The sequence below is a fragment of the Lithobates pipiens genome, unplaced genomic scaffold, assembly GCF_037356315.1.
Source record: "Lithobates pipiens isolate NorthernLeopardFrog02 unplaced genomic scaffold, aLitPip1_a1.2 Scaffold_17, whole genome shotgun sequence".
NCBI lineage: Eukaryota > Metazoa > Chordata > Amphibia > Anura > Ranidae > Lithobates > Lithobates pipiens.
This window is the reverse complement of record NW_027507755.1, coordinates 15,969,608-15,996,058: the sequence shown is the minus strand read 5'-3', so window position 1 is coordinate 15,996,058 and position 26,451 is coordinate 15,969,608. Positions and strand designations below refer to the sequence as shown.

The following is a 26,451-nucleotide window of genomic DNA, read 5'->3' as shown; positions in this document are numbered from 1 at the left end:
CCCGTAAACTCTGGAAGGTTCTAGTGATTTTCCATTGCGAAATGATGTGCAGTTACATTCTGCAGTCTCTCTACATCTCTACATCTCTACACAGTCTCTGCATTAAATGCTGCAGCTATAAAAAATGATAATTGTTCATTCACATGGAACTTACACTGGCTACCAGGTAAGATGTGGACCTAAGAAGGCTTTATTGCACCCAAAGCTCTACAAAGCTTCTGGGCTCCAGAACTCGGAACAGAACTTTTTAGGATTCTAAACAAATAAAAATGATCCATACAAGTGAATGGTTGTACACGCCCCTGCTCTTGTAAACGCTAATGCTTCTTTGCATTAGCATCCAGCATATTTTCTGAATACAAATCCAAGATGTTTACAAGAACATGGTCGCTTACAGCCATTCATTTGTATGGGAAGCTTTTTGTTTTCTCAAAATCTTAAAAAGTTCTGGGTCCTGGAGCCTTTAACCACTTCAGCAACGGAAGGATTTACCCCCTTCTTGACCAGAGCACTGTTGAGTCCGCGGGTCCCGCGGGCACAGTCACGAAGTATATATGCCGACAGCGGTCGGCAAGTGGTTAAATAGCTTTGGGTAGGATAGAGCCTCTATTGTTAGGTCTGCATCTTACCTGCTAGCCAGACCCCATTATTAGTTTGATACGAAGGGCTCTTTCTCTCTCTTGGACTTATGGAGACTTTTTCACACAAAGCTCTACAAAGTCTCTGGGCTCCAGAACTAAGAACAGAACCTTTTAGGATTTTGAGAAAACAAATATTACAAGTGAATGGTTGTACACATCTGTGCTCTTCAGCATTTACCTATGAATGCATGTCTAACTGTCACAAATGTCACGTCTACCCCAACACAGGTGGTCAGACACTATAACTGGCTACTGTGTGCTTCACCTATAGTAGAACCCTTTCCCTTAAGAAAAGCAGGCCTACCAGTACTTGGTTGCCCCCAGGACCTATACACAATGCTATAGTGTCTAGCCACCACGCCAGGGCAGATGCAAACTGAGCAAAGCAAACAGGTATTTGCAGTTTAGCAGACAGATAGCGTGGTTCAAAGGCAGTTCAGGTAATAAGGCAGGCTGAGTTCAGGGGATAATCCAGTATCCGTTCCAGGTAAAAGGCAGGCTGAGTTCAGGTGATGGTCCAGTATCCAATCCGGGTCCTACACAGGAGATCCAACAGCAAGCAAGGCAGACTAACGGGAAGCTTAAACTAGAACAATGCAGGTAAGTCTGTCTCTATTACAAGCGAGGGATAGAGTGATTTGCTTATATCAGGTGACTGACCAGCTCAATCAGCTAACAGGTGAACACAGACAGGGGAAAAGCAAGAGCCAACTCCCGGGTATTACTCCCCAAAGAATGATTGATGTGTATAAGTGCATGGCCACATACAGCCTTTCATTTATATGGCAAGCTGTTTTGTTTTTCGCTTAGAAAAAGTTCTGTCTGGGACCTGGAGGCTTTGTAGAGCTTTGGGTAGGATAAAGCCTCTATTGTTGCGTCCATATCTTTCTTTATAGGAGGGGTCTTCAAAAAGTTTCCACAGAATATAGAACTTTAGTTAAAAATAGGGCAAAACATTTTGAAGAACCCTGGTATATGTGTGCTGACTGATGCTCAGAGCTTTTTCTCTCTTTGTTGTGGGATATTACTGCTGGGTGAAAAGGCTGACTGCTGACAAAACACCAAAAGGGTATCAGAGCACCTTGTTAGTCTGACTTGTTACTGACCTGATTTTAATTAGTAGCTTGAAGGAGGAAATGCTTAGTTTGTTATTTGCTAGGGACTTGCTTCTTTGACAAAGTGAAAAAGGAGGAAAGGGAATGTATATGGTAGAATCTAGCACATGCTAGCATGACACAGCTGCTAAGCCAAGTTTATATAGAGAAAGTGAAGTGAAGTTTACTCTTGCACCTTCTGTAACGTCTACTTGACAGAAGAATAGAATATTGATTTTGTGCAATAGACCATAAATATAAAATTAAAAAATAAATGGCTTATAAAGAATTTGAAATGAGCACAAAGAAGGAAAATTAAGGATAATGCCGTGTACACACAACCAGTTTTCCCTTTGGAATAAACTCTGAAGGTTTTTCCGACGGAGTTCTGCTGAAACGGTCTTGCCCACACACAATCACACCAAAGTCTGATCGTCTAGAACGCAGTGACGTACAACACGTACAATGGGACTAGAAAAAGTTCAATAGCCAGTAGCCAATAGCTGCCGTCTCGTACTTGCTTCACAGCATGCGTAGTTTTTGGTCCGTCGGAACAGCATACAGACGAACGGTTTTCCCAAAAGGAATTGATTCCATTGGAAAGATTTAAAACATGTTCTATTTATAGGTCCATCAGAATTTTTTCGAAAAATGAGGCCCACACACAATCGGAATATCTGATGAAAAGACTCCATTGAACTTTTTCTGCTGGAAAGTCCGACTGTGTGTACACGGCATAAGAGTTGCTCTACTGGGCCCCCTGATCTCATAGGCCCAGAGTTTGGCTGTGCTTTCTACTTTCTCCTCTAGTTATACTATAGTATAAAAGGTATATAGGGAAAGGACCTACCTGCCAAGAAGAAGGAACTCCCCAACTATCCCCTGACGTCTCATTGCCATTAGAAGTCCTCGCACTGTCATTCCTTCGCAGAAACAGACAACCACCCTGGCTTTGGGAAGGTGACTCCGTAGTTTCTTCAACAGCTTGTCAAAGTTCTGCTCCCCGGCATTACTGTAGATCTTGTACGAATGGGCAATGCAGACACCATCCTTGGCTGACATGTCTTTAAATGCTTCCATCCCTCTTTCCCCATAGTTACCTAGAGAAAAATAAAATAACAATTGAGTAATTCTGATTCAATACTGGCCCTAACGATAAGTAAATGCCACAACCAACCTCAAAATATCACCCAAACCACCCTCTTTGATTCTCCCCCAGACCTCCTGCTCTCTAGCTTCCTTGTCACCTGTTCCAATGCTTGCCTCCAGGACTTCTCTAGAGTCTCTCCAATCCTATATATATATATACAGTTCTGGACCACTCAACTGCAATGTACTGCAGACAGGCAGGTCCTGGCCTTTGATTCATGGCCAGGACCTGCTGATCAGCTGTGTCCAATCACAACCCAGATCCCTGTGCTGACAATCAACACAGGCCTCTACACAGTGAGAACAATCTCTCTGTTTCTTCTCCCTGCAAAGCAAGGGGAAGAAACAAAGAGATTTTTAGTAAAAAGCAGCATACATTACACAAAGTAACACTTGTTAGGCACATATTTAACCCCTCGATTAACCGGAATGTTAGCCCCTTCCCAGCCAGTGTCATTAGTACAGTGACGGTATATATTATTAGTACCAATCACCAAATTAGCGTCACTGGTGATGTCAGTGGCAGTCAGTCAGTTCCCCCAAGTGTCAGTTAGTGTAAGATTGTCTGCCTCACTATGACAGTCCCATAATAACTTGCTGCTCACTGCCATTAGTAACATAAAAAATAAATAAATAACTATTCCAGTATACTGTATATACCATAGTTTGTAGATGCTATAACTTCCACGCAAACCAATCAATATAACCAATCAATATACACTTATTGGGATTGTTTTTTTTTTACCAAAAACCTGTAGCAGAATACATTTTGGGCAAAAAATTTTAAGAAATTTGATTTTATTTAAAAAAATATATATATTGTATATGTTTTATAGCAGAAAGTTAAAAAAATTGGTTAGTTTTTGAAAACTTTTGATCCTTTTTCATTTATATAATAAAAAAATAAAAACCCCAGTGCCAAAAATAGCCTGGTCATAAAGGGGGTAAAGTCTTCTGGAGCTGAAGTGGATATAGATACCCTATATTATAATAATGATAATAATAATAATAATAATGATTCTAAATCTTTTTTTTAAATATATATATATATATAGAATGTGGGAGGAATCTTCAAGGAGGATATCTAATGCCGCGTACACACGTAGCGGACTATCCGACGGACTTAGTCTGGCATACTTCCCGCCAGACTGTCCGTCGGACTTTCCGAACGGGCTACTTGCCCACACACGGCACTTTTTTTAGCGGACTAATACGGCGTACTAAGTCCGCTGTACTATCCGCCCTACTTTTGAAATGAACGGACTCGCCCACACACACGGAGGAAAGTCCGCTCATTTCGAGTGCGTCTCCAGGTAGGCGGGGCCCGCGAAGGAGACGTCACTGGCCCCGCCACCTGGTATGGACTTAAAGGGGAACCCCAACGCCGGAAAAAATCGGCGTGGGGTCCCCCCGGTCCACATCAGACCCTTGTCTGAGCACGCAGTCCGGCCGGCCAGGAAAGGGGGGACGAGCGAGCGCCCCCCCCCTCCGAGCCGTACCAGGCCGCGTGCCCTCAACATGGGGGGTGCCTTGGGGAAGGGGGGGCCCCATGTTGATGAGGACAAGGGCCTCTTCCCGACAACCCTGGCCATTGGTTGTCGGGGTCTGCGGGCGGGGGGCTTATCGGAATCCGGGAGCCCCCTTTAATAAGGGGGCCCCCGGATACCAGCCCCCCCACCCTATGTGAATGAGTATGGGGTACAATGTATCCCTACCCATTCACCTGTAAAATAAAGTACAAAAAAAAACACAACACACAAGATAAAATAGTTTATTGCACAGCTCCGGGGGTCTTCCGTCTTCGGGGGTCTTCTCGCCGGACTCCTCCACTATCTTCTTCTAGCTCTTTTGCTAGTGGAGGAGCCTGGCTTTCTTCCTCGCCGCCACCCTCTTCTTCCGACTTCGGGGGTCTTGTCCCCCTCTTCCGGTCTTCTGGGAACAAGGTGCTTTGGGGTGGGGGGGCGCGCTTCCCCCCCTTCCCCAAGGCACCCCCCATGTTGAGGGCACGCCGCCTGGTACGGCTCGGAGGGGGGGGGGGGGGGGGCGCTCGCTCGTCCCCCCCTTTCCTGGCCGGCCGGGTAGCATGCTTGGACAAGGGTCTGATGTGGACCTGGGGGGGACCCCCACGCCGAATTTTTCGGCGTTGGGGTTCCCCTTTAAGTCCATACCAGGTGGCGGGGCCAGTGACATCTCCTTCGCGGGCCCCGCCTACCTGGAGACCCGCTCGAAATGAGCAGACTTTTCTCCGGGCGGGAAAAGTCTGTTAATTTCAAAAGTACGGCGGACTGGCATACACACGGCCAGATTGTCCGCCGAAATGCGAGTCCGGTGGGAAGATTGGAGTGCAAAACTACTTTCTAAGTCCGCCGTACTTTCGGGTCAAAAAAGTATGCCGGAGGCTACACACGGGGGGATTGTCCGGCGGACTTAAGTTTGCCGGACTTTTCCACCCGATTGTTTGATCGTGTGTACGCGGCATTAGAGGGGCTAGTGCCCTGCTTTGAAGAGATCTCTTACTTCCTTTTATATCTCTGGAAGTGGATGAAAAATTGCTGTTTATATTCCTTGTAATAGGAATAAAAGTGACACTTTTTTTTTTCTTTAAGAACAGTGTAAAAATAAAAGGTAAAATAAATAATAATACAATTTTTTTTTTTAAACAGGCTTCGTCCCGCCAAGCTCAGAAGAGAACGCATACGTGAGCAGCGGCCGCATATGAAAACGGTGTTCAAACCATACATGTGAGATATCGCCGCGATCAGTAGAGTAAGAGCAATAATTCTAGCCCTCCTCTGTAACTCAAAACATGCAACCTATGGAATTTTTTAAACGTCGCCTATGGAGATTTAAAAGAGTAAAAATTTGTCTCCATTCCACAAGCAGGCGCAATTTTGAAGTGTGACATGTTGGGTATCAATTTACTCGGCGTAACATTATATTTCACAATATAAACAAAATTGGGTTAACTTTACTGTTGTCTTATTTTTTTAATTCACAAAAGTGTATTTTTTCCAAAAAAAGTGCTCTTGTAAGACCGCTGCGCAAATACAACAGAAAGTATTGCAAGGACCACCATTTAATTCTCTAGGGTGTTAGAAAAAAAAATTGACAAAATGAAAAAAAAATCTCCATTTTTGTTCCAAAACTTTAGGCAAATAAAAACAGCTCATTTTGCCTCATCCATAGTATTAACCCACTAAAAAAAAAAAAAAAAATACAGTTTCTTACAGAAAACATACTACACAATATGTAATGTGTATGACTAGCTACAATAATAATTTATCTTTGCTTTCTCTTGCTACGCAAGCCAATTTGTAATTTACTGATAACAAAAATTACTTTCTATTTCAGCCTGCAGTCAGCAAAGATTTTCAGAAAACTGTAAAATAAATAAAAAAAATAAAGAAAAATAGCCTTCTAGTAACCATGGTAACAGCATGGGCATTCTGTACATTTGTTTAGGGAACTCCTGAAGAAATATTCTCTGGTCATTTACCATATGTATACAGTATGTATATACACACAGACAGTAAATATATGAATTATTATTATATATAAACATTTAATTATAACAAATTAACACATGACAAAGGATTCCCAGAGCACCATGAGCTAGCTAAAGAGCTTTGGGCGGCACAGTGGTGTAGTGGTTAGCACTCTCACCTGGCAGTAAGAAGGGTCGCTGGTTCGAATTCCAACCATGGCACCAGCTGCCTGGAGCCTGCATGCCCTCCCCATGACCACGTGGGCCCCCGGGCACCCCAGCACCCCCCACACCCCAAAGACATGGTAGTAGGCCAATTGGCCTCTGTCCAAAAATTGGCCCTAATATATGAATGGGGACCTTGGATTTTGGGCTCCTTAAGGGTAGGCACCAATGTGAGTGTGCGATGTACAGGGATAAGGACAATTGTAGACACTCACTCAGGTTGAACTGGATGGACTGGTGTCTTTATTCAACGTTGCTAACTATGTAACTATGACTGAGCTGTCCAATATGACATATGACACTTTAGTGTGTCTATTTTGTACACAACAGGCATTTAAAGTGGATGTAAACCTCAGACATGAAATATGAACAAAAAATATCCCTCCATATTGTGTACTTGTCAAAATAAGAGCACTAAGTGTCATTTCTGTCTGCTGATTTGTTCCTTTGCTATCGGCATGAATCACTTCTGACAAGTTTTCCTGACACCAAGAGAAGAAAAGGAGACAGGGGAGGGAGCTCCAGCTGATTGACAGCCTCAGCTCTGTTCCTGTTTGTTGTGTGAAAAGGGGTGTGTCCCTTCCCTCCAATTAACTCTCAGAGCTCTCCTCACTGAGCTCTGCAGAATGTAACATCAGCTTTTCACCCCCTTTTTTTCGGACAGCTAAGATAAGCTTTATTCATTCTGGACTTTGAACAGATGTAGTGAAGAGGAAACCGCAGATAAACCAGTACAACTTATGTAGGAGGATTTATTTAATCTCTGGGTATTGCCTAAGGCCAGTCACTTCACTGGGTATATGTAAGGACTTTCAGCCACTTTAACATCAAAGAAGCAGTAAAAGAGCATGGAAAATGTAAAAGGAGACTAAAGTTCCACCTGCTGGCTGAAATTGAGAATGCAATAGTATTATGTTTTTTCATATTGACCAGTCAAAAAAAAAAAACGTTCAGTCATCACCACAATAAAAAAATGACCCATAAATTCACATCACATTCCTCTTTTAAGTAGTTGTTAAATTCAGACATGAAATATGAACAAAGCTTATGCCTCTATAGCAAGTATTTGTCTTAATCCAGAGCACTAAGTGTCATTTCTGTCTGCTGCTTCATTACCTCTTCTATAAGCATGTGCCACTTCTGAGGAGTTTTGCTGACACCAAGAGAAAAATGGTGACAGGGGAGGGCACAGCTTGTGATTGACAGCCTCAACTCAGTGAAGGGGGCATGTCCCTTCTCTCCAATCAGCTTTCACGGCTCTTCTCACTGATGTAACTTCAACTCTCCGCCCCCTGCTTTTCAGATCCTATGTAAATTCTGCACTTTGAATGGAAGTAGGGGAAAGATGGCTGCAGTTAAACTTTGATCTGGTGCATCAATGGTGGAAGGTCTCCGGATACACTAAAGGCCCTGGTGGGGTATACAGCCACAGGCGCTAATGACCTCCTGGTGAGGTCCATGTGAGCTGGTAAGCAAGTTTTTCTAAGCGCTTTCCCCAACTTGTTCATTCAAAGACTTAGTTGGGGTAGGCAGAACACTTTGGTGGGGGTGGGTCGGCCATGCATCTTAACCTTTGACCTCTGGGGACATGCCTGCTGACCTTTGACCTTTGGAGAAGGTCCCTATTCCAATCCCTGAGTCCTAACCATGTTTTTCAAGGGGAAACCCTAAACCCTAACCCTTAACCCTAACCCTAACACCCTAACCCTTTCTTTGCTGGTGGCATTGATGCATTGATCACGAGTCAAGGTGGTGGAAGGTGAGGTTATACACCACGGACAAGATCACATCACTTGTTGACTTTTTTCCCTTTTTTTCTTCTCTTTTTTTCTTCATTATTGCAAATCTGTAAAGTTGTATTATTTGAACTGTGTCTATATCTCATGAGAGTTGCTGCTTGTTATTTTTTTATTTTTTTTGTTATGAATTTATGCATTACTGTGGTTTTTTCAAAATTTTTTGGTATCTATTTACTTGGCGTAACATCATCCTTTATATTTTACAAAAAATTGGGTTATGTATTGGGTTTCTTTTGCATTACAGTTCCAAAAAGTTGTTTTTTTTCCCCAAAAAATGCTTTTGCAAAACAGCTGCGTAAATACTGTGTGACATAAAAAAAAAAATAGCAAAACCCAACAGTTTATTCTCTAATGCCTCTGCTTTTAAACATATATATATATATATATATATATATATATATATATATATATATATATATAAAATATATAAAATATAATGTTTGGGGGGTTCTAAGTCATTTTCTAGCAAAAAATACTGATTATTACACATGAAAAAAAAAAGTGCCAGAGAAGGCCCAAACTGGAAGTAGTTAAGGTTTCAAATCGCAAATTGCTTTCCTTTAGCTGAAGGTAGTATTGCAACTCAATGGACTTGCATTGTGTGTAATGACCACTTCTTTTTCAGAACCCAGGAAAAATTAATTTTTAATGGGGGCGGGGGCGGACGGACTTCCTCTCCTGCTACAAGCCCAAAAAAATGTAAGGAACATAACTTTTGCGGGGCATCCAGAAACAATAAAGACGGGTAAATAGCTTTTCACTTAACATATTCATTACGGTTTGTGTTTTGCCTGCAGTTCTTTTCTGAACACGGATAACACACTCCATCACTTTGTCTTGTGACAGCATATTTAAAAAAAAAAGTACAGTTGGAAGCCAAACCATATTTCTTATTAGGTAAGAGATTTCTGGAGATAAGCAGCTCACTTTCGCGTTTTGAGTCTGACGGCGCAACAAAAAAGGTTAATAGGAAGCTTAACAACATTGCATATTAGTTCCCAGAGATGTCTGGAGATAAGTCAGCGAAAATGCAGCTTTTCCAATTGCAAATTACAGCATATACCCCACAGGAAGACAATCAAGTTATACTTCAACTAAATGACGCTCGCCTACAGCACAAACAAAACAACATTCATACAGTTATATGCATCTGAGTGTGCCCAGATAAATTACTGTTCGGTAATTTGAACCTGTCTGGCCTCTTCAGATATTTTTTATTTATTTTTTGGCTTGAAGCAGAGACGCTTTAATACCCTAGTCATATCATTGTCTACTTTTTTCATGCATTTTACATTGTATTGAAACATGAAGCACACAAACCTCCAGTCAAAAAAATTTTTTTATAGGATATTTAAAAGGTATGTAGTGCTACTCATGTAGGAGCCGCAGGAATACAGTCGAGGTCTTCCTCCTACTCTTTTTCCCCTGCAGCCAGGCACACAGGCTCATTCCCAAATTTCCTCAATGATCAGTGCAGGCTATTGTTCTTGTTTTTTTTTTGTTTTTTTTGGAGACCTTGGATAGGGTAGAAGAAATTAATTGGGATACTCCAAAAACAAGAACTATGTACAACAAAGGGCTAAGTATTCTTTATGGAAAAGCAGCAATAAAGTCCATGCATGCAAAAAACAGTGGACTTTAGCCTTGAAGTAGTGGTAGTAGTAGTAGCAGTAATGTCAAACTCTTTCCTTTAGAGTAGTGGTCTCCAAACTGTGACCCCTGGGGCAGATGTGGCCCTTTGTGTCAGGAACCATGAAACAGACAGAGACAGAAGTACAATCAAATCACACTTGTTTATTAATAAAAATAAAAAGGTAAATAGAAAAAAGCGTAGTCAAGCATAGCCAGAGTCCTGTAGCCAGATCGGGTAGTCAGCCAGTCCAAAGTTCATAAACCAGATCGGGTAATCAGCCAGGACGGAAGACGGGGATCCAAGGAGAGCAACCGCAAGCAGGATAAGAAGCCAGGTGGGATGTCAGCAAGCCAGTCTTGAAACAAACAGCAGGAGATGGTTCCCTGTGATGTGACCAACGTGAAGGCAAATGAAAAAGTGAGCAGGAAGGCTTTAAATAGGCAGGTCTGCATCACCGGGAACAGCTGGTAACTGTGGAAAGAGAAGAGAGCTGGCAATTAGCCGACAGCTGAGCGGCCAGCCCAGAGGAGGAAAAGCTAAGCCAGCCCTGACACTTTGCTTCCCTTTATCTGGCCCTTCGGCCTATTCTATTAACTGACACCAATGATAGGGCACCATTCCTCCTACAGACAACAATGATGGGGCTTCCATTCCTCCCACAGACATCAATGATGGGGCATTTTCTGTTCCCACTGGCCACAGTCCAGCCCCCCTAAAGTCTGAAGGACAGTAAACTGGCCTTTTGATTAGAAAGTCACAAGGTTAGAGCCCCATTAAAACAGGGTGGACTAAACTGTTCAGGACACCAGCCGCCGCCACTTTGAACAGGCCCACAGCTGACTTTCTCTAGCACCAGAGGGGTGGCAACAGGACAAAGGTCCCTAAAATCTCTCAAAGCCCAAGGACAGCTGGTTGCCTCCTTCCAACTTCCAAACGATACCTTACTCCGGTAATACCAGGCCAGATCTTCAGCAGACAGTCCCCCTCAGTCAGCTCTCTCTAGGTGCAGGGTCTCAGCATCCAGGCCCCCCAGGTTGCCCACCTGAGGTTTTTCAATGGCAGACATATAGCAATCAAGGAAAACAAAATCCAAAGTTGAGATCCAAAATGCCTTTATTGGTATAAAATCATGAAAAGCACAAGATATACAAGCAGTAGAGGATAAGGCACAGTTTATGTGTGAAACATGTTAGCCTTACCTCCCCTGCTTGTATATGTTGTGCTCTTCATGATTTTATATGAATAAAGGCATTTTGCATCTCAGCTTTGGAGTGCAGCCATCCGGATTTCTTTTTCCTTGATTGCTACAGCTGCAACTGAGCAAGCACCCTGCACGAGGAGATCATGGCGTTTCATCTTTGAGCAGCGTGAGTTTATGTAGCAAATAATATAGCAGCATTGCCTGGATGGGCAGTGTGCCCCCCAGGCTGGACTAATCCTCTCCAGGAAAAGACCCAGACCCCAGTATGCACAGACTCCCAAAAAATGTAAGTGAATGTTGTGACCATAGATCTGGCCATACACTATGCAAACTGTGGCCAGGTCCTGATGACCCAAACAAAATTTTCAATGTGGTTAACCCTGTCACCACCCTCCCAGCTGACAACTTTCAAGTGCAAAATTAAAGGAGCCAAACACAAAACTGTTGACCGGACAGCAACTACATACAATCAGGTGCAGCCGCCTTTTGGGGATTCTGACAGTCGCTGCTGCCAGCTGTCAGATTACAATAGCCACAGGGGTAGATTTAACCATCTGATTGTGTAGTGCCGGCTGAATGAAAAAAATCTAAGTAATGATGTAGCCAACTTCAGGGTCTCAAAGAATTACTAGTGGTGAAAATGAACTTTGCAAGTAGCAGAATTTATAATGGAAAACAGTTGGGATCAGAGGGTCAAATTTTGATCTGTGGGGTGACTTTCTAATTTTTCTCATTATCATTTTAAGGGTAAGTGTCAGGGCAGAACAGGGGTGGGTGACAGGTGTTACATGCACAGCAGGCTGTGTACAAGTTTTTTTTTTAATTCTAGCAAGAGAAGAAAAGATTTTGGGACAAATTCTCCACTGCTATAAAACTCTACCCGGTAACAAATTTAGCTTGCATTCATTTCACACCTGAGCAATGCTATGCGTCACGGTTTGTGCTGCATTTTTTTAGCTTCTTTTTTAAGTGTTTTTCATTCTGTGTTCCTGTTTTTCCTCATCTGTACTTGTGTCCTCAAGTCAACTGAGCCAGCCAGGTGGCAATTGTTACCTTATAGATGTGTGGTGGATCTTTGGAATTAATTGGCTAGATTATCCTGCCAATTTTCTGGAGATCCACATGTAGCGGTACCTCAGTAGGGGCTGCTGAAAGTTGTAGTCTAGCACATGGATAGGCCTGACTCTGGTTCCAGCCAGGCTTTGTAGAAATACCTTTTTCAGGCAGGGACCGCAGGCCCCTGTGGTGTAGCCAGCAATGGTTAAATTGGTTAAATGCTAGCTCTCCTTGGTGGACTACTGATCCCAGCCAGTCCTCTGCAGGCCATGCCAGCCTTCCTGGCTACAGCTGCCCGACTCCACTGCCCATGACATCACAGTCTCTCCCGCTGGCTCTACATCCATCTCAGACTGCACACTCCCAGTCCGCATGCCTCCCCAGCTCTCCCGACTGCCTGCCACTCACTGACACCTGGTAGATCCTTCCTGGAGGCTGAAGGGCTGGGAACCTGGAAAATCTATGGATTCTTAACTGCCAGGTATAGACTTACTGAAAATTATCAACTTTAAGTATACTTGCTACCTCTTGTGAATTATTTGCCTTAATGGACTATTGCCTCTAAAAACGATGGGCTTGCTGCTACTTAGGTATGATTACCCAAGATAACTAGAGAACCTCTGTACGAGATTATATGAGACATTGCTTTGCAAGGACTGTTCTGGTATGCTTGCATTTCTTCAGTAAAGACTATTGGTGTTCCTTTAAATGCCTCGTCTGAAGTCTCTCTAAGTGATATATTGCATGGCGTAGCTAAAGAACAGGGCTTGTAACAAGGAGATTGTAGGTTAAAAGAGATACAGTATTTTTTAGTTTAGCATGTATTTGGCTGTCTTGCGTAGGCTGTTGCTATGGGCAACCATATGTGGCATTGCTTATGCAGCTAACCAGCCAGGGAATGAGTGACTTGGCATGGGGTGACAGTTACTCTGGTAGTGAAGGGGGTTATGTGCTTGGCACCTTAACTTGCGACCAGTTTCCAACATACTGGGGCTGGAACAGCGGCACAGTATACCTAGAGACCTATCCTAGAAATCATGGGAATGTATGTTATGTAGAGAGGGGGCCCTTGAGAGAGAGCAAGCACCTAGAGCGTAGTTCATTTCCTGTAACCATTAGTAACTGTAAACAAGTCACTGGGAGTGAGGTGGCATATATTGGTGGTCTGGTGGATGCCAGTGCAGGATCTGTGGCACCGGTTCCTAAATGCTGCACAACAGGAAGCTGGTGTTCTCTACCTGCAGTAGTGTCTGGAGTACTTAGCACTTACAGCAAGTTAGCCTCGGGTTGCTAGAGAGTTAATGGTGTTCATTGTAACTTGCTTTTAAGCCTGGAGTTGTGCTTTATGCTGATTTTGCGTGACCACAAACTCCTGTTTTTTTGGGTTTTTTTGACACGGTGACCTCTATCCACACCAGACTCGAAAGGCCTGGTATGGATTGTAGGGGGGGGGGGCGGGACCCCACACCAAGGTTTTTTTTTTCCCAGTTTTAATATTTTACATTGAAGATGAATCATTGCACCTAACCTAATAAGTAACAATTATAATTAATAATTTAACTGAATTTATTATTCTCCAATAAAAAGGTGAATAATCCAAGCTCTGATCACCTTATATGTAGAAGTAGAATGCTGTTCACTTTAATGCCACCACAAAAAGTGTACGGACGTTCCTCCAGATTAGGAGAAAGAGGATTCAGCTCCAGCTGAGAAAATGTAGAATAGTCCTCCATGGAAACTGTTTTAGCAAATATCAATTGTTTGAAAAAAAGGGCTGTATACTTTTCTAAAAGGACATTTCAAGAAAAAATTCTAGGCTGTTGATCCATGGATATATCACATTGCCATTAGCAGTCAGGAAGAATTTGTTTTACTGTTGAAGCAAATTGGACCATTGTTTATAGAAGTTTTTCTTGCCTTTTTCTGGATCAACCGAGGCTTCTGGTCAGATCCTCAGATCTTGTTAGGTATTCCCAGAGGGAAACTGATATTCCAAGACTCAAGTTGTTTATACTGCAGGTCTAAGTAAGGAAACAGGATCAGCCCAATTACAATTGTAGAGATTGCGGAATCAAGTCTTAAAAAATATGTTGGCAGTGTGGGGTGGTGCTATACATACAGTATATACCACCATACCCTGAAACCATAACTTTTACACTTTCTTCTCCATTTTACGACATATTACATAAATATGACTCAGGCCGCGTACACACGCGGGGACTGTTCGCCCAACTTTGTCCGTCAAACAGTTTCGGCAAACAGTCCGCTCAAAATTAGCATGGACGGACATGCCCACACACGACGAACGAACAGTTTGCTGAAACCGTGCGCGATGACGTGAACGGCACGTACGACGGGACAAAAAATACGACGTCCTATACACTGCATTATAACTTTCGGCGTGTAAATCCTTTCTGAGCATGCGCGGAACTTAGTTTGACGAACAAGCCTACACACGGGCGGACTGTTCGCTCAAACAAGGTTTCAGCGGACAGTTTTACGGAATTTCCGAAAAACCTTGTTCGTCAAACTGTCCGCTGAAACTGTCCGCTGAAAGCCCACACACGAGCGGACTGTCCGCCCAAACACTGTTCAGCGGACAAAGTTGGGCGAACAGTCCGCGCGTGTGTACGCGGCCTTAGGGTTCTGTGCCAAGGGACTTTGGGGGTGTGTGTCTATGGCATCTATTTGCCACATTTTTTTTAGATCATTTAGAATTAATTGACAGACACATTTGTCCTGCAGTTGATCACCTTCTGGCCTGCTTCAAATGACCTTGCAATTACATGGACTTGAATGGAAATTCAAAACCCATTGTACGTAAACAAAAGCCCATTGACAGAGGCCCTTATACAGATCTTAGTGGGAGAACATAGAACAGCATGCGCTATAAGTCTGGCAAATTTAAGGGGGCATTTGAATTTAGATACACCCTCTTACCCAACCACAACCATAGCTCTGAAAATGGTGCAATTGACAAACACAATGTCCTGTGCACATTGCTGCAGTCTTATCTTAAACAATGTTATCAGGAAGTGTGTTAGGATTACAGAAAACATCTCCCTATTGTGCAGAGCTTTGCCATCGTGTGAATTTAGTGAATTTATGTAAAAAGACACCAGATTCTCAAAATTTGAGGGGCTCCGGCATGTTTATAGTGAACTGAGTGTGCTGTATGTTTTCCAAGCATTTGTTAGTTCTGGATCAGGGGTGGGAGCTTGAAGATTACAAAGCGTTTTAGGCGAGATGCATTGGCGGCTGGTGATATAAACTTTTTGGGGGGGGGGCATAAAAAAACCCCCTCCAGGTCCTTACCTGCAAATGGAGCCTCCAGCCTGGGCTGCCGTGGCTCCACTGACACCAGCGGCTTCCGTGTTCCACAACTTCAGCCTCCTGATTGGCAGGGATGAGAAGCTGAAAACCAGAAGTGACGCAATGGCAAATTTTGATTTGTTAAAATTAAAATTGAGGACAATGTAAAACAAGCCAATTAAAGCCTTAGACCCCATTCACACCTGAGCGTTTTGTAGCCCTACGCCTGAAGCTACAAAACGCTGGAGGGGAAAAAATACATTATTCTCAATGGAGATGGTTCACATCTCCACTCCAAGTCGCCTGAAGCCCTACGCCTGAAGCTCAAACAAGTTCCGGACCCTTTTTTGTCACGCGAATCGGGCTGATTTGGGCGTTTTCATTCCCATAGAAACTAATGGAAACGCTTGATTCGAGCGTTTAGCGCGACAACGAGCGTTTCTATGGGCGTTTTGACGCTGTATCTGCAATGCTTAACATTGGTGACCTTTTGCCCTGCACAAATTCGCGTCAAAACGCGGCAAAAAACGCCGCGAATCGCGGTAAAAAACGCCGCAATCGCGGTAAAAAACGCCGCAAATCGCGGTAAAAAACGCGCAAAAAACGCTTGAAAAAGCTACGCTCAGGTGTGAATGCAGCCTCAGGCCGCGTACACACGGGCGGACTGTTCGCCCAACTTAGTCCGCTGAGCAGTGTTTCAGCGGACAATCCGCTCGTGTGTGGGCTTCAGCGGACTGTTTCAGCGGACAGTCTGACGAACAAAGTCTTACGGAATTTCCGTAAGACAGTCTGTCCAAACTTGGTTTCAGCGGACAGTCCGCTCGTGTGTAGGCTCGTTGGACGGACTAAGTATGACGCATGCCCAGAAAGGATTTACAGGGCGGACAGGGCGGAAGCGCTCGGTCTTGTAAAACTAGTGTTCGTATTGAAGCTAGCATATTCGTCATGCTGCTAATTTTGTGGTTTTTTTAATATAGCCCATTCTTTTCTTCTTCGTAATGCAAGAAAAGTGAAGTAGCTTTGCTGCTTATACTCACACAGAGTTATACCAAATGTTTTTATTCATCCTCATCCTATGATTAATCTTCCAATTATAGAAAAAATATATTCAAAATTATTTTTTTTAAAACCCCCCCCAAAAAAAAAAAAAAAAAATATATATATATATATATATATATATATATATATATATATATATATATATATATATATTTATGAAAAAAAATATAGAATTTATCTATTACTATATATTTTTGGAACTACTATTGTCATTTTTTTTTTCTTTTTATGGGGGGGTTGAAACAAGATGGACTTGCATTTTTTTTGGCCAAGCAGGACTATGCAAGTAGAGATAGATAGATAGATAGATAGATAGATAGATAGATAGATAGATAGATAGATAGATACCCAAACCAGCATTTTAGCTTACACATGATTGCATGTTCAAAATCAGCAGAGCTTCCCCTCATTTCAAATGTTAAGCCTCAAATTTACAGCGACTGCACTTCCAAGTGCACTTGAAGTTAGCATATTTACATGAACGTGTGTTTTGTAAATAACCCCCAGAGTCTTTTGACATGTATCTGCCTACTCACAAATAAACTTTGTTTTTTAAGCCAAAATAAAAAACAAAAACATATTTTTTGAAATAATAAATTTTTATTTTTCCTCAGAACAAAACGAAATCAAGAGGGAGGCAACACTGGAGACAATTTTGACGTTTGTGAAGCCTTTTGTCCCCCAGGCACAAATCAAGTGAGTGGCCACCAAAATTCCGAACCTGTGTAACATGTAAATAGGGAGCACAACCAGGTCCTAGAATCCCAAAGACCAGGAACAGCAGCAGATGAGATCTATGTCCCCAGACTGTGGTACTACAACAGCCTGCGTCTTCTTTCAGAGCAGACTGAAGCCAGGCAGTCACTTGCGACTCTTCCGTCTAGCCTTCCCTCCACGTGTCGCTGGAGGCTGTGCCTCTGGTGGTGGACTTGTGGTAGGAGGAGGAGGAGGAGGAGGAGGAGGAGCAGTAGGGTCTGCGTTATAAAGCTTGGTGGTCGGTGTGAGCTCACCCTTCAGACCCCGTTGAATGGCATCAAAAAATATTGCTTCGCACAAGTTGCGCTGTGCTTTTTCCATTTCGAGTAGCTTACTAGCCAGATAAGTGCCATAGGCCTCCTCAGGATTGGGGGGTTTGCTGAGAACTTGGGTGGCTTGGCTTATAAGTGCCAAGGACTCCTCCTCTGTACGGCCCATCCTCCTGGGCCTTTTGCTGGCTAGGCGGAGGGGAGGGACCTGGCTTTCAGTCCAACTCCTGCTGGGCCCAGCTAGCTCTTGTGTGTGGCTGGTCACGGCCTCCTCCTCCATAGCACTGGTCCCGGCCTCCTCCTGGGTGAGCTCATCCTGTGTAAAAAACAAAGAAATCAATAAATAAAATATGTCTATATTTTGAAACCATCAATCACTAACAATTTTACAGTTCTCACTTGCAAATACATTTGTCTTGAAATACAAAAGGCTATCATTTTGACACCATCATTTTTCCATCAGTTCACCAAGATTTGAGCCACATTTGTGGAAACTACTGTATCCTTATATCTAATTTAATTTGTGATGAAATCCTAGATTTGGAAGCAATTCAAACATTGAACTTTACATCATTAATATTTGAGCAATCCAAACTTTAGAAACTAAAATATACCTGGCTCCAGCTGGGCGCATCAACTTCGTCCAGCAAGGAAGGGTCTGGATCTTCCAGGGATGGCTCACCTGAGGTGGAGGGAAGGGTGGAGGGAAGGGTAGACGGAAGAGTAGAAAGTGACTGCCTGGCTTCTGACGTGTCATCCAGAAAACGCAGCCTGTCATAATACCACAGCCTAGGTACATAGACCTGACCTGCTGCTGATCCTGATGTTTGGGACTCTAGGATCTTTCTGCGCTCCCGCCTATACACGCTACGCAGGTTCTGAATTTTGTTGCTCACAAAGTCAGTGTCTGCCTGGGGGACTCGGGTTTTCACAAACGCCAAAACTGTCTCCAGTGTCTTCTTCCGGGCAGCACGGTTAGAATATTGTGGGTGTTTTGAATCCCAAAGACTCCTGTGCGACTCAATTAAATCAAGAAATGTGGCCTCCTCCTTAAAGGGGTCTGGGGTATACTTTTGCATTTTCTGTTTATGTTGTTTTCTGAAAAAAAAATAAAAATAAGTAAATAAATACTAAAAAAAAAGAAAAAAAAAGTCAGACCAAATGCACACTATTTATATTGTGACAATGTAGGCGAGACACACACTACCACACACGCTACCCCCCCACACACACACACTACCCCCCACACACACACTACCCCCCACACACACAAACACTACCCCCCCCCCCACACACACACACACACACACACACACTACCCCCCCACACACACAAACACTACTCCCCCCACACACACACACACACACACACACACACTACCCCCCATACACACACACACACACTACCCCCCCCCCCCACACACACAAACCCTACCCCCCCCACAAACACACACACACACATACTACCCCCCCCCCCCACACACACACACACACACACACTACCCCCCCCCCCCCACACACACACACACACACTACCCCCCCACCCCCACACTACCACACAAAACACCAACCCCACTCAACCACCAACCCACATAAAAATCAATTAAACATCAATAAGATTAAATTTCAATATACACATTCCTAACGCAGGCTTAAAATGAAACTAAAATAAAACGATAACTATCTTACCGTCGCGTGTAGCACTCGCTGCTTCCGTTCGGACAAGCGTACGGCCTCGCGGTAACGCTTTATATACAGCGCATGCGTTCAGGCTCCGCCTGCGTTGCCCGCCCCTGACGTTCCTTGTGACCGTATTTCCCCGCCCCTTTTACCCTCGTTCCGCTGTGGGTGAATGATAGGTGAAAATGGCGGACGCAAATTCAATGAGCAGCGTGAGCAGCGCGGAGGAAAGCCATGGACCCCATGCTTCCGGAGCAAGGAGGAGATATAAGGCCACCAATATGGCCTTTGAAGAGATGGTGGAGATGGTGGCTATATTAAGAAGGGAGGACTATGATGGGGAAAATGGCCCATACCCCAAACCCAATGTCCGGAAAAGCGGCATCTTGGATAAGGTCGTCACAACGTTGCATAACAAATTTGGGGTACGAAGAGGCAAGGACCAGCTCCGGAAACGATGGTCCGACATCAAGTCCAGGGAGCCGGACCAATATCATCGCATCAAAAAGGCCCTGAAAAAAAGTGAGTAAACTCCGCGTTTATTGTGACTGTCGGACATAATCGTTCGTATAGGTATTATATGTAAATCTGGCGGATTTGTTCGTAATCGTTCGTGTAGGTATTGTATGTAAATCTGGCGGATTTGATCGTTCGTGTAGTTAATAGTTTATGTAATGAGCGCATATGGTTGTTCGTATGTGTGGGCGTAAATAGCATGAATTTGTATATGGTGTAAATTTATCTGGTGTTGGATTCGATTTTAATTAGTTATTAATTTTTTTGTATTGTTCATGATAAACTGAATTGTCACACTCAGTTTCTAGGATATACATTTTTAATAAAGTTTCATAAATTTATTCAGTGCAATGTAGACTCAATAAAAAAAATGAGATAGATAGATAGATAGATAGATAAAATGCTGGTTCAACATCTGGACTGGGAAACATTTAGTGTAGTTTGGGACATCATAGAACATTTTTTGAAATAATCACACACAGGTACTCCAGGGGATGATTCGAGTGTGTCCGTCTGTGAAACTTGGACAAAAGATATAAAGTATCACAGTTTGGTTAAAGGCTAGGTTCACATTGCTGCAATGTACGAGATCAAATGTGATTTGCACCGCACTGCAGTGCAAATCACATGTGATCTCTGTGTGATGCGATTTCAGCCATACATATAGTATGGCTGAATTCGCATCGCATCCGGCCCAAACTTGTACATGGCCCTTTTTTTAGTCCACAGCCGAATCGGATCACATGGGTGTTCACACCATGTGGTCCGATTCCTGTCCGAGTTTAAAGATTGCACTGTGAAATGAGAACTAATTTGGAGGTGTCAATAAAACTTTACACTGATACTCCCAGCAGGTCACATAGGGCAGTGCGAACTGCGCATGCGATGCGTGAAACCACTGTAGATTTGCAGCGTTCGCACATCGCAGCAGTCTGAACACAGCCTAACTAAAAAAATGTCATTTTAATGATGTATTAAACTAGGAGCTTGTAATAACCAGCTAATAATTGTACACCACTTCAAACCAATGTTTCATATTCACATTTCGGAACTCAAATATCACTATGCTTAAAAGTATCCTTTTTTTTTTTTTTCATTCTCATAGGGGAACAAAGACTCAGACAAGAGGCGGAGCAGCCCAGGACCCCCCGACCTCGCCAGCCTGATTGGGCAATTAGCCCCAGCCCCGTGTCGGTATTGGAGCTGCCCAGCCCAGTGTCCGAGAGGGAGCAGCCAAGCTCCGTATCCGAGCTGGATCAGCCGAGCCCAGGGCTAGATGTGGAGGAGGAAGAGCAGGTGGAGATACACACCCCACAAAGTGAGTGTCTGACAACCCAGCTTAAGGTAAACAATTAATGGCTGTATATTTTAACCAATTTTTTATCTACACATGTTTTTAGGTGATGATCTGGTTGTGGTAGGACAAGCCGCGGAGCCATTTACCTCTGACAGTGCCCAGAGGCTGATTGGTGACATCATGGCCTGGAATGGGCAGATTGATCGGATGGAGAACCAAATTATCAACATCCAAAGAGAACTGAGGCAGGGAATGAAGGCAGGGAATGGAGAACATGATCAATGTTTTAGGGAGAATCTAAGCCCCTTTTCCATAAAACCCAATCGATCATGTTCTTCATTCCCTTGGAAAAACGTTTTTAATGTTTTTAGAACATTGTTTTTAGAGGCCAAATTTTGAAGATGCACACAGTGTGTCAACATGTGCTATGTGCCATCAGAGGATCGCAATGGACGCATTTGGTGTTTGCAAACCCTTCCTGCAAACCCTTCCTCATTCTAGTATGTGAGAGGAAGGGATTGCACACACCAAACACGTCCATTGATCACTCATGATGGTACATAGCACATGTTGACATTACCAATTTTTGGTGTGCATGTTCAAAATTTGGCTTTACCCCTTGTTTTCTGTAAATAGTTAAAAATATGCTTTTATTTTTATTTTTTGTGATAATTGTATTTTATATATAGATATATCTATATATTTCTATGTTTACAAAAAAAGAAAAAAAAAAAAAAAAAACACAAAAAGAAAAATATCTAAAAAAGAGGCACTGGTTGGAATGTGCACTATTAAAAAATCAAAAAAAAGATGTGTGTGTGTGTGTGTGTCTACTTCTTTCAATACTCAATACCAGTTTGGGAAGTCATTTTGTGTTTTCTGTCACAAAGGGCCTTATTTCCTATTGTCAAAAACCACTTTGCTATACAAATGCACTAGGACAGGAATATGCAATTAGTGGAAATCCAGCTGTTGCAGAACTACAAGTCCCATGAAGCATAGCAAGACTGACAGCCACAAGCATGAGACCCAGAGGCATGATTGACTTGTAGTTTTGCACCAGCTGGAGGTTGGCCAATTGCATATCCCTGAATTAGGACAATGTAGGAGACAAGCAACGTGAAAAGCAAACAAGAACCAAACTTAAAAATTTGAACAGACAATACATATTTCAAGAAAAATACATTTTTATTGCTCAGCTGGCATTGGAATAACCCCCCTACCATTAAAATAGCTGACATAGCGGTCACGCACCTCACGTGCTGTTTGGGGGGCTAAGCCAGGAAGGGCATGATCCAGCCCTGTCAGTTCTGGAAATATTAGTCCGGCCTCAGGCCCAATAGGCTGCAGGTACTGGTTACCTGAAAATTTACGTAGAAAATTGTGCAGAATGCAGCAGCACAGAATCACATAGTTCAGTTTATATTCTGCAAGGTGGATCGCTGTCAGTAACAGACGGAACCGGCTGGCCATAATGCCAAAGGCACTCTCCACAACCCTTCTTGCTCTGGCCAGCCGGTAATTAAAAACCCTCCTCTCCGGGGTGAGGGTCCTTTGGGGGAAGGGTTTCATAAGATGTTCACTCAGACCGAACGCTTCATCAGCCAGAAACACAAACGGTAGACCCTCCACATTCTCGGCATCTGGTGGCAAGTCCAGGCCACCAGTGATAAGACGGTGGCAGAACTCGGTCTGCCTAAAGACTCCTCTGTCAGACATCCGGCCGTTCTTCCCCACATCCACATAAAGAAAGTCACATTGTGCCGACACCACCGCCATTAGCACCACACTATGGAACCCCTTATAATTCCAATAGTAGGACCCCGAATGGGGTGGGGGCACAATCCTCACATGTTTCCCGTCGATCGCCCCTCCGCAGTTGGGAAAGTCCCAACGGGCAGCGAATTGGGAAGCCACAGTCTGCCATTCCTGTGGCGTGGAAGGACACTGGGGAGTCAAACACAGGAAAAAAAAGCAAAATTAGTCATTAAATAAAAACAATTCATAACAAATAAAACTCAAAAACATTTTGGAACAACAGTTAAACAGAAATATTGGAAATTTGTTTTCTGCAAAAAAAAAAAATAGGCGGACCAATTCACAGATTAATCAGCCCTCTGATGGACCAGGGGACATAAGTTAGGTGGGTAAGTGGGGTGGGGGGACTAATTAATGAGTATCCAACACCTGCAACCAATTTGAGTGGGGTGGGGGGACTAATTAATGAGTATCCAACACCTGCAACCAATTTGAGTGGGGTGGGGGGACTAATTAATGAGTATCCAACACCTGCAACCAATTTGAGTGGGGAGACTAATTAATGAGTTGACAATCCATATATATCAATCCATATATATCTATATCTATCTATCTATCTATCTATCTATATCTATATATCTATATATCTGTCTATCTAGATATCTATTTATCTATCTATCTATCTATCTATATCTATATCTATATCTATCTATCCATCTATCTATCTATCTACACACACACACACACACACACACACACACACACACAGGGTGTATACAAAGAGTATACAAAGGGTGGGGGGGGGGGGCAAGTAAAATAGTACAATGGAGCTGACAATATGAATTATAGAGAAAAACAGTCTCGGCTGTGGGTGTATAGGGGCCCAGGATTGAATGCTGAGGACGTTAATGAAAGCAAATATGCACGTGGGACACAAAAAGGTAAAAAGCTCAAAAAAAATGACACAAAAAAAATAAAAATGCATGCATTCATATAAAGGGGACATTCACATCATATTCCTGTTATGGATATTAAAAGTCATGATGAAATGAATACAAACATACAATGCATATAACACATTTAATGCAATATTAAAAGAACAAACTTACCTTCATATAGTCCTTCTGCAGGACCCGAATAATGGCAGAACAGGTCTCTGGAATAATGATCCCCAGAGCCTGGGGGGAGATGCCTGTCGAGAACTTGAGGTCCTGAAGGCTTCTCCCTGTCGCCAAGTAGCGCAACGTGGCGACGAGCCTCTGCTCCGGAGTGATGGCTTGCCGCATGCAGGTATCCTGCCTGCTGATATAAGGGTCAGCAAAGCCAGCAGACGGTGAAAAACGGGGTCCGTCATCCTGAGATAATTCCTGAAATCATCAGGATTATTCTCACGGATCTCACGGAGTAAAGGCATATGCGAGAATTGGTCACGCTGGCGCAACCAATTCTTTGTCCATGAACTCCTCCTCACCCTGTTCACAGACTGGGCTCGGGTCAAAGTATTAACCCCAACACCAAGCCCCAATATAGCACGAACTCGTTCCCGAGTACGTCCACTCTCCATGGCTTTGAAACGGTCGGCTGGACAAACAAGCTCAACTGAACGCACTGAAGAACAGCCAGACCTATGAAGAACGACCTGAAACCCAGAAACGAGCGGACCAGAAGCGCCTAATAACAGGTACAACTGATCCACGCGTACCGAAAGACAGATACAAACCTCACAGGTAGACTGCGCCGCAGTGAACGGACAAATTAAGCTGAAGTCTGAAAAGCGCAAATCGTCTCTAACCAAACTTCTACTAACGCAAAGTCAGCAGAAGGAGCCCAAAGGGTGCTTTGCTGTGTCTTGGACTTCCTATTTCTAGTCCCGTCGTACGTGCCGTACGTCATCGCGCACGCTTTCAGCGGACTGTCTGCTCATCGTGTGTGGTCAAGTCCGTTCATGCAAATTTTGAACGGACTGTTTGTCGGATTGTTTGATGAACTTAGTTGGGCGAACAGTCCGCCCGTGTGTACGCGGCCTTAGGCTCTAAACACATGCTTGTTAAAAATTGATGGACACCTATTAGTCCAGCGCCCCGCACAGTGGAACGATTTATTGCCCAGGCTTTGCTTAGTTCTTGCAGCCTGTGTGTGTATCTCCCAACTTTTGAATTTGAGAAAGAGGGGAGGGAGATGATGACATCAAGAATGGGTGTGGGCAAACATGATAGTGGGAGGGGAGGGTACATGGAAGGCAGAAAAGAGCACTATGATACATGGAAGAAAGGAAGGCGCTATCACTATGGTATATGGAAGGCCGGAGGTATCACTATGATACATGGAAGGCAGGTGTCATGAATCTGCAGTAATGTTCATGTCTGTCTGCTTACCTCTCTGTGTGTTCAGCTAAGTGACCAGTCACTGTTCACCTGTATGCTTAAGTAATCTTCCCTCAAGCATGGCTCCACCCCAGTCTCTAACAGGAAACACTATATTAACCTATGCACTGCAAGCCAAGCTTTGCTGATCAATATTATGTGTTTAGCTTCCTCTGTGCTCCTGTGTGCTTCTTGAAGTGTGCTCTATGTCTGATTCTGTTTACTGATCTTGGCTTGTTGTTTGACTATCCCTGTCTGCTTTATACTCTGACCTTTGGTGTGTTCTCCTTCCTATCCCTGTTTGCTCAATGCCCTGACCTTTGGCTTTTATCCTGAATATCCCTTGTTATCCTGGACTGCTGCAGCCTCTCTATCCTCCAGTAACCTTCTGTGAGCGTGAGCTGGGAGACCCTGGGGGCGGCGACCTGGAGCCAGTTGCAGTGAAGGCCATCCTTGCCATTAGGGCCCTGGTGAACATCTGCTGGCTCTTAGACTCCGTGCTCTGGGGAATCTCATGCTCTAGCTCCCAAGGTGATCTGTGTTGGTGCTCCAGTGGACCTGCTTTCCTGAAGCAGTTAGAGCTCCATCCGCAGAATTCAGCCATAAGGTCCACTACCTTAGCGGTGCACTCCTGACCCCAACAGTCTACATCTGTCATCTGGCCTCAGGTGACCTGGCAGCTGGAAGGAAGGATCACTATGGCACATGGAAGGCAGGAAGGATCACTATGATAAATGGAAGGCAGGAAGGATCACTATGACACATGGAAGGCAGGAAGGATCACAATGGTATATGGAAGGCGGGAAGGATCATTATGGCATATGGAAGGCAGGAAGGATCACTATAGCACATGAAAGGCATGAAGAATTACTATGGCACATGGGAGGCAGGAAGAACCACTATGACACACGAAAGGCAGGAAGGAGACCTGGTTGCTACTGTCAGAGACTGCATTCCTTGTGAGGGGTACTTCCTGCCCAAAGGACTGGGAAGGTCAGGACTGCTACACGGCCTTGAAGACCAAGAGAGGGCCTGGGTGGCTGGGAAAGTTGAGGTGGCTAGAGAGTCCAGGGTGGCTAAAGAAAGTCCCGGAAGTCTCAGAGAGAGTGAGCAAACCCAGAGGGCAGGGGTGGGGGCTGGAGAACCACATTTGTAGGCCA

The 26,451-nt window shown here is 43.8% G+C and overlaps 1 protein-coding gene across 8 annotated transcripts in view; it reads right to left on the bottom strand.

Annotated features, from left to right (window-relative positions):
• Positions 1–26,451, bottom strand: part of GRM5 (glutamate metabotropic receptor 5) — a 517,392-nt gene that overhangs the window by 294,308 nt on the left and 196,633 nt on the right. For all 8 annotated transcript variants that reach the window (XM_077485011.1, XM_077485017.1, XM_077485010.1 and 5 more), the window contains exon 3: positions 2,586–2,835. In XM_077485011.1, the coding sequence (XP_077341137.1) occupies positions 2,586–2,835 (250 nt within the window). The remainder of the gene's footprint in view (positions 1–2,585; positions 2,836–26,451) is intronic.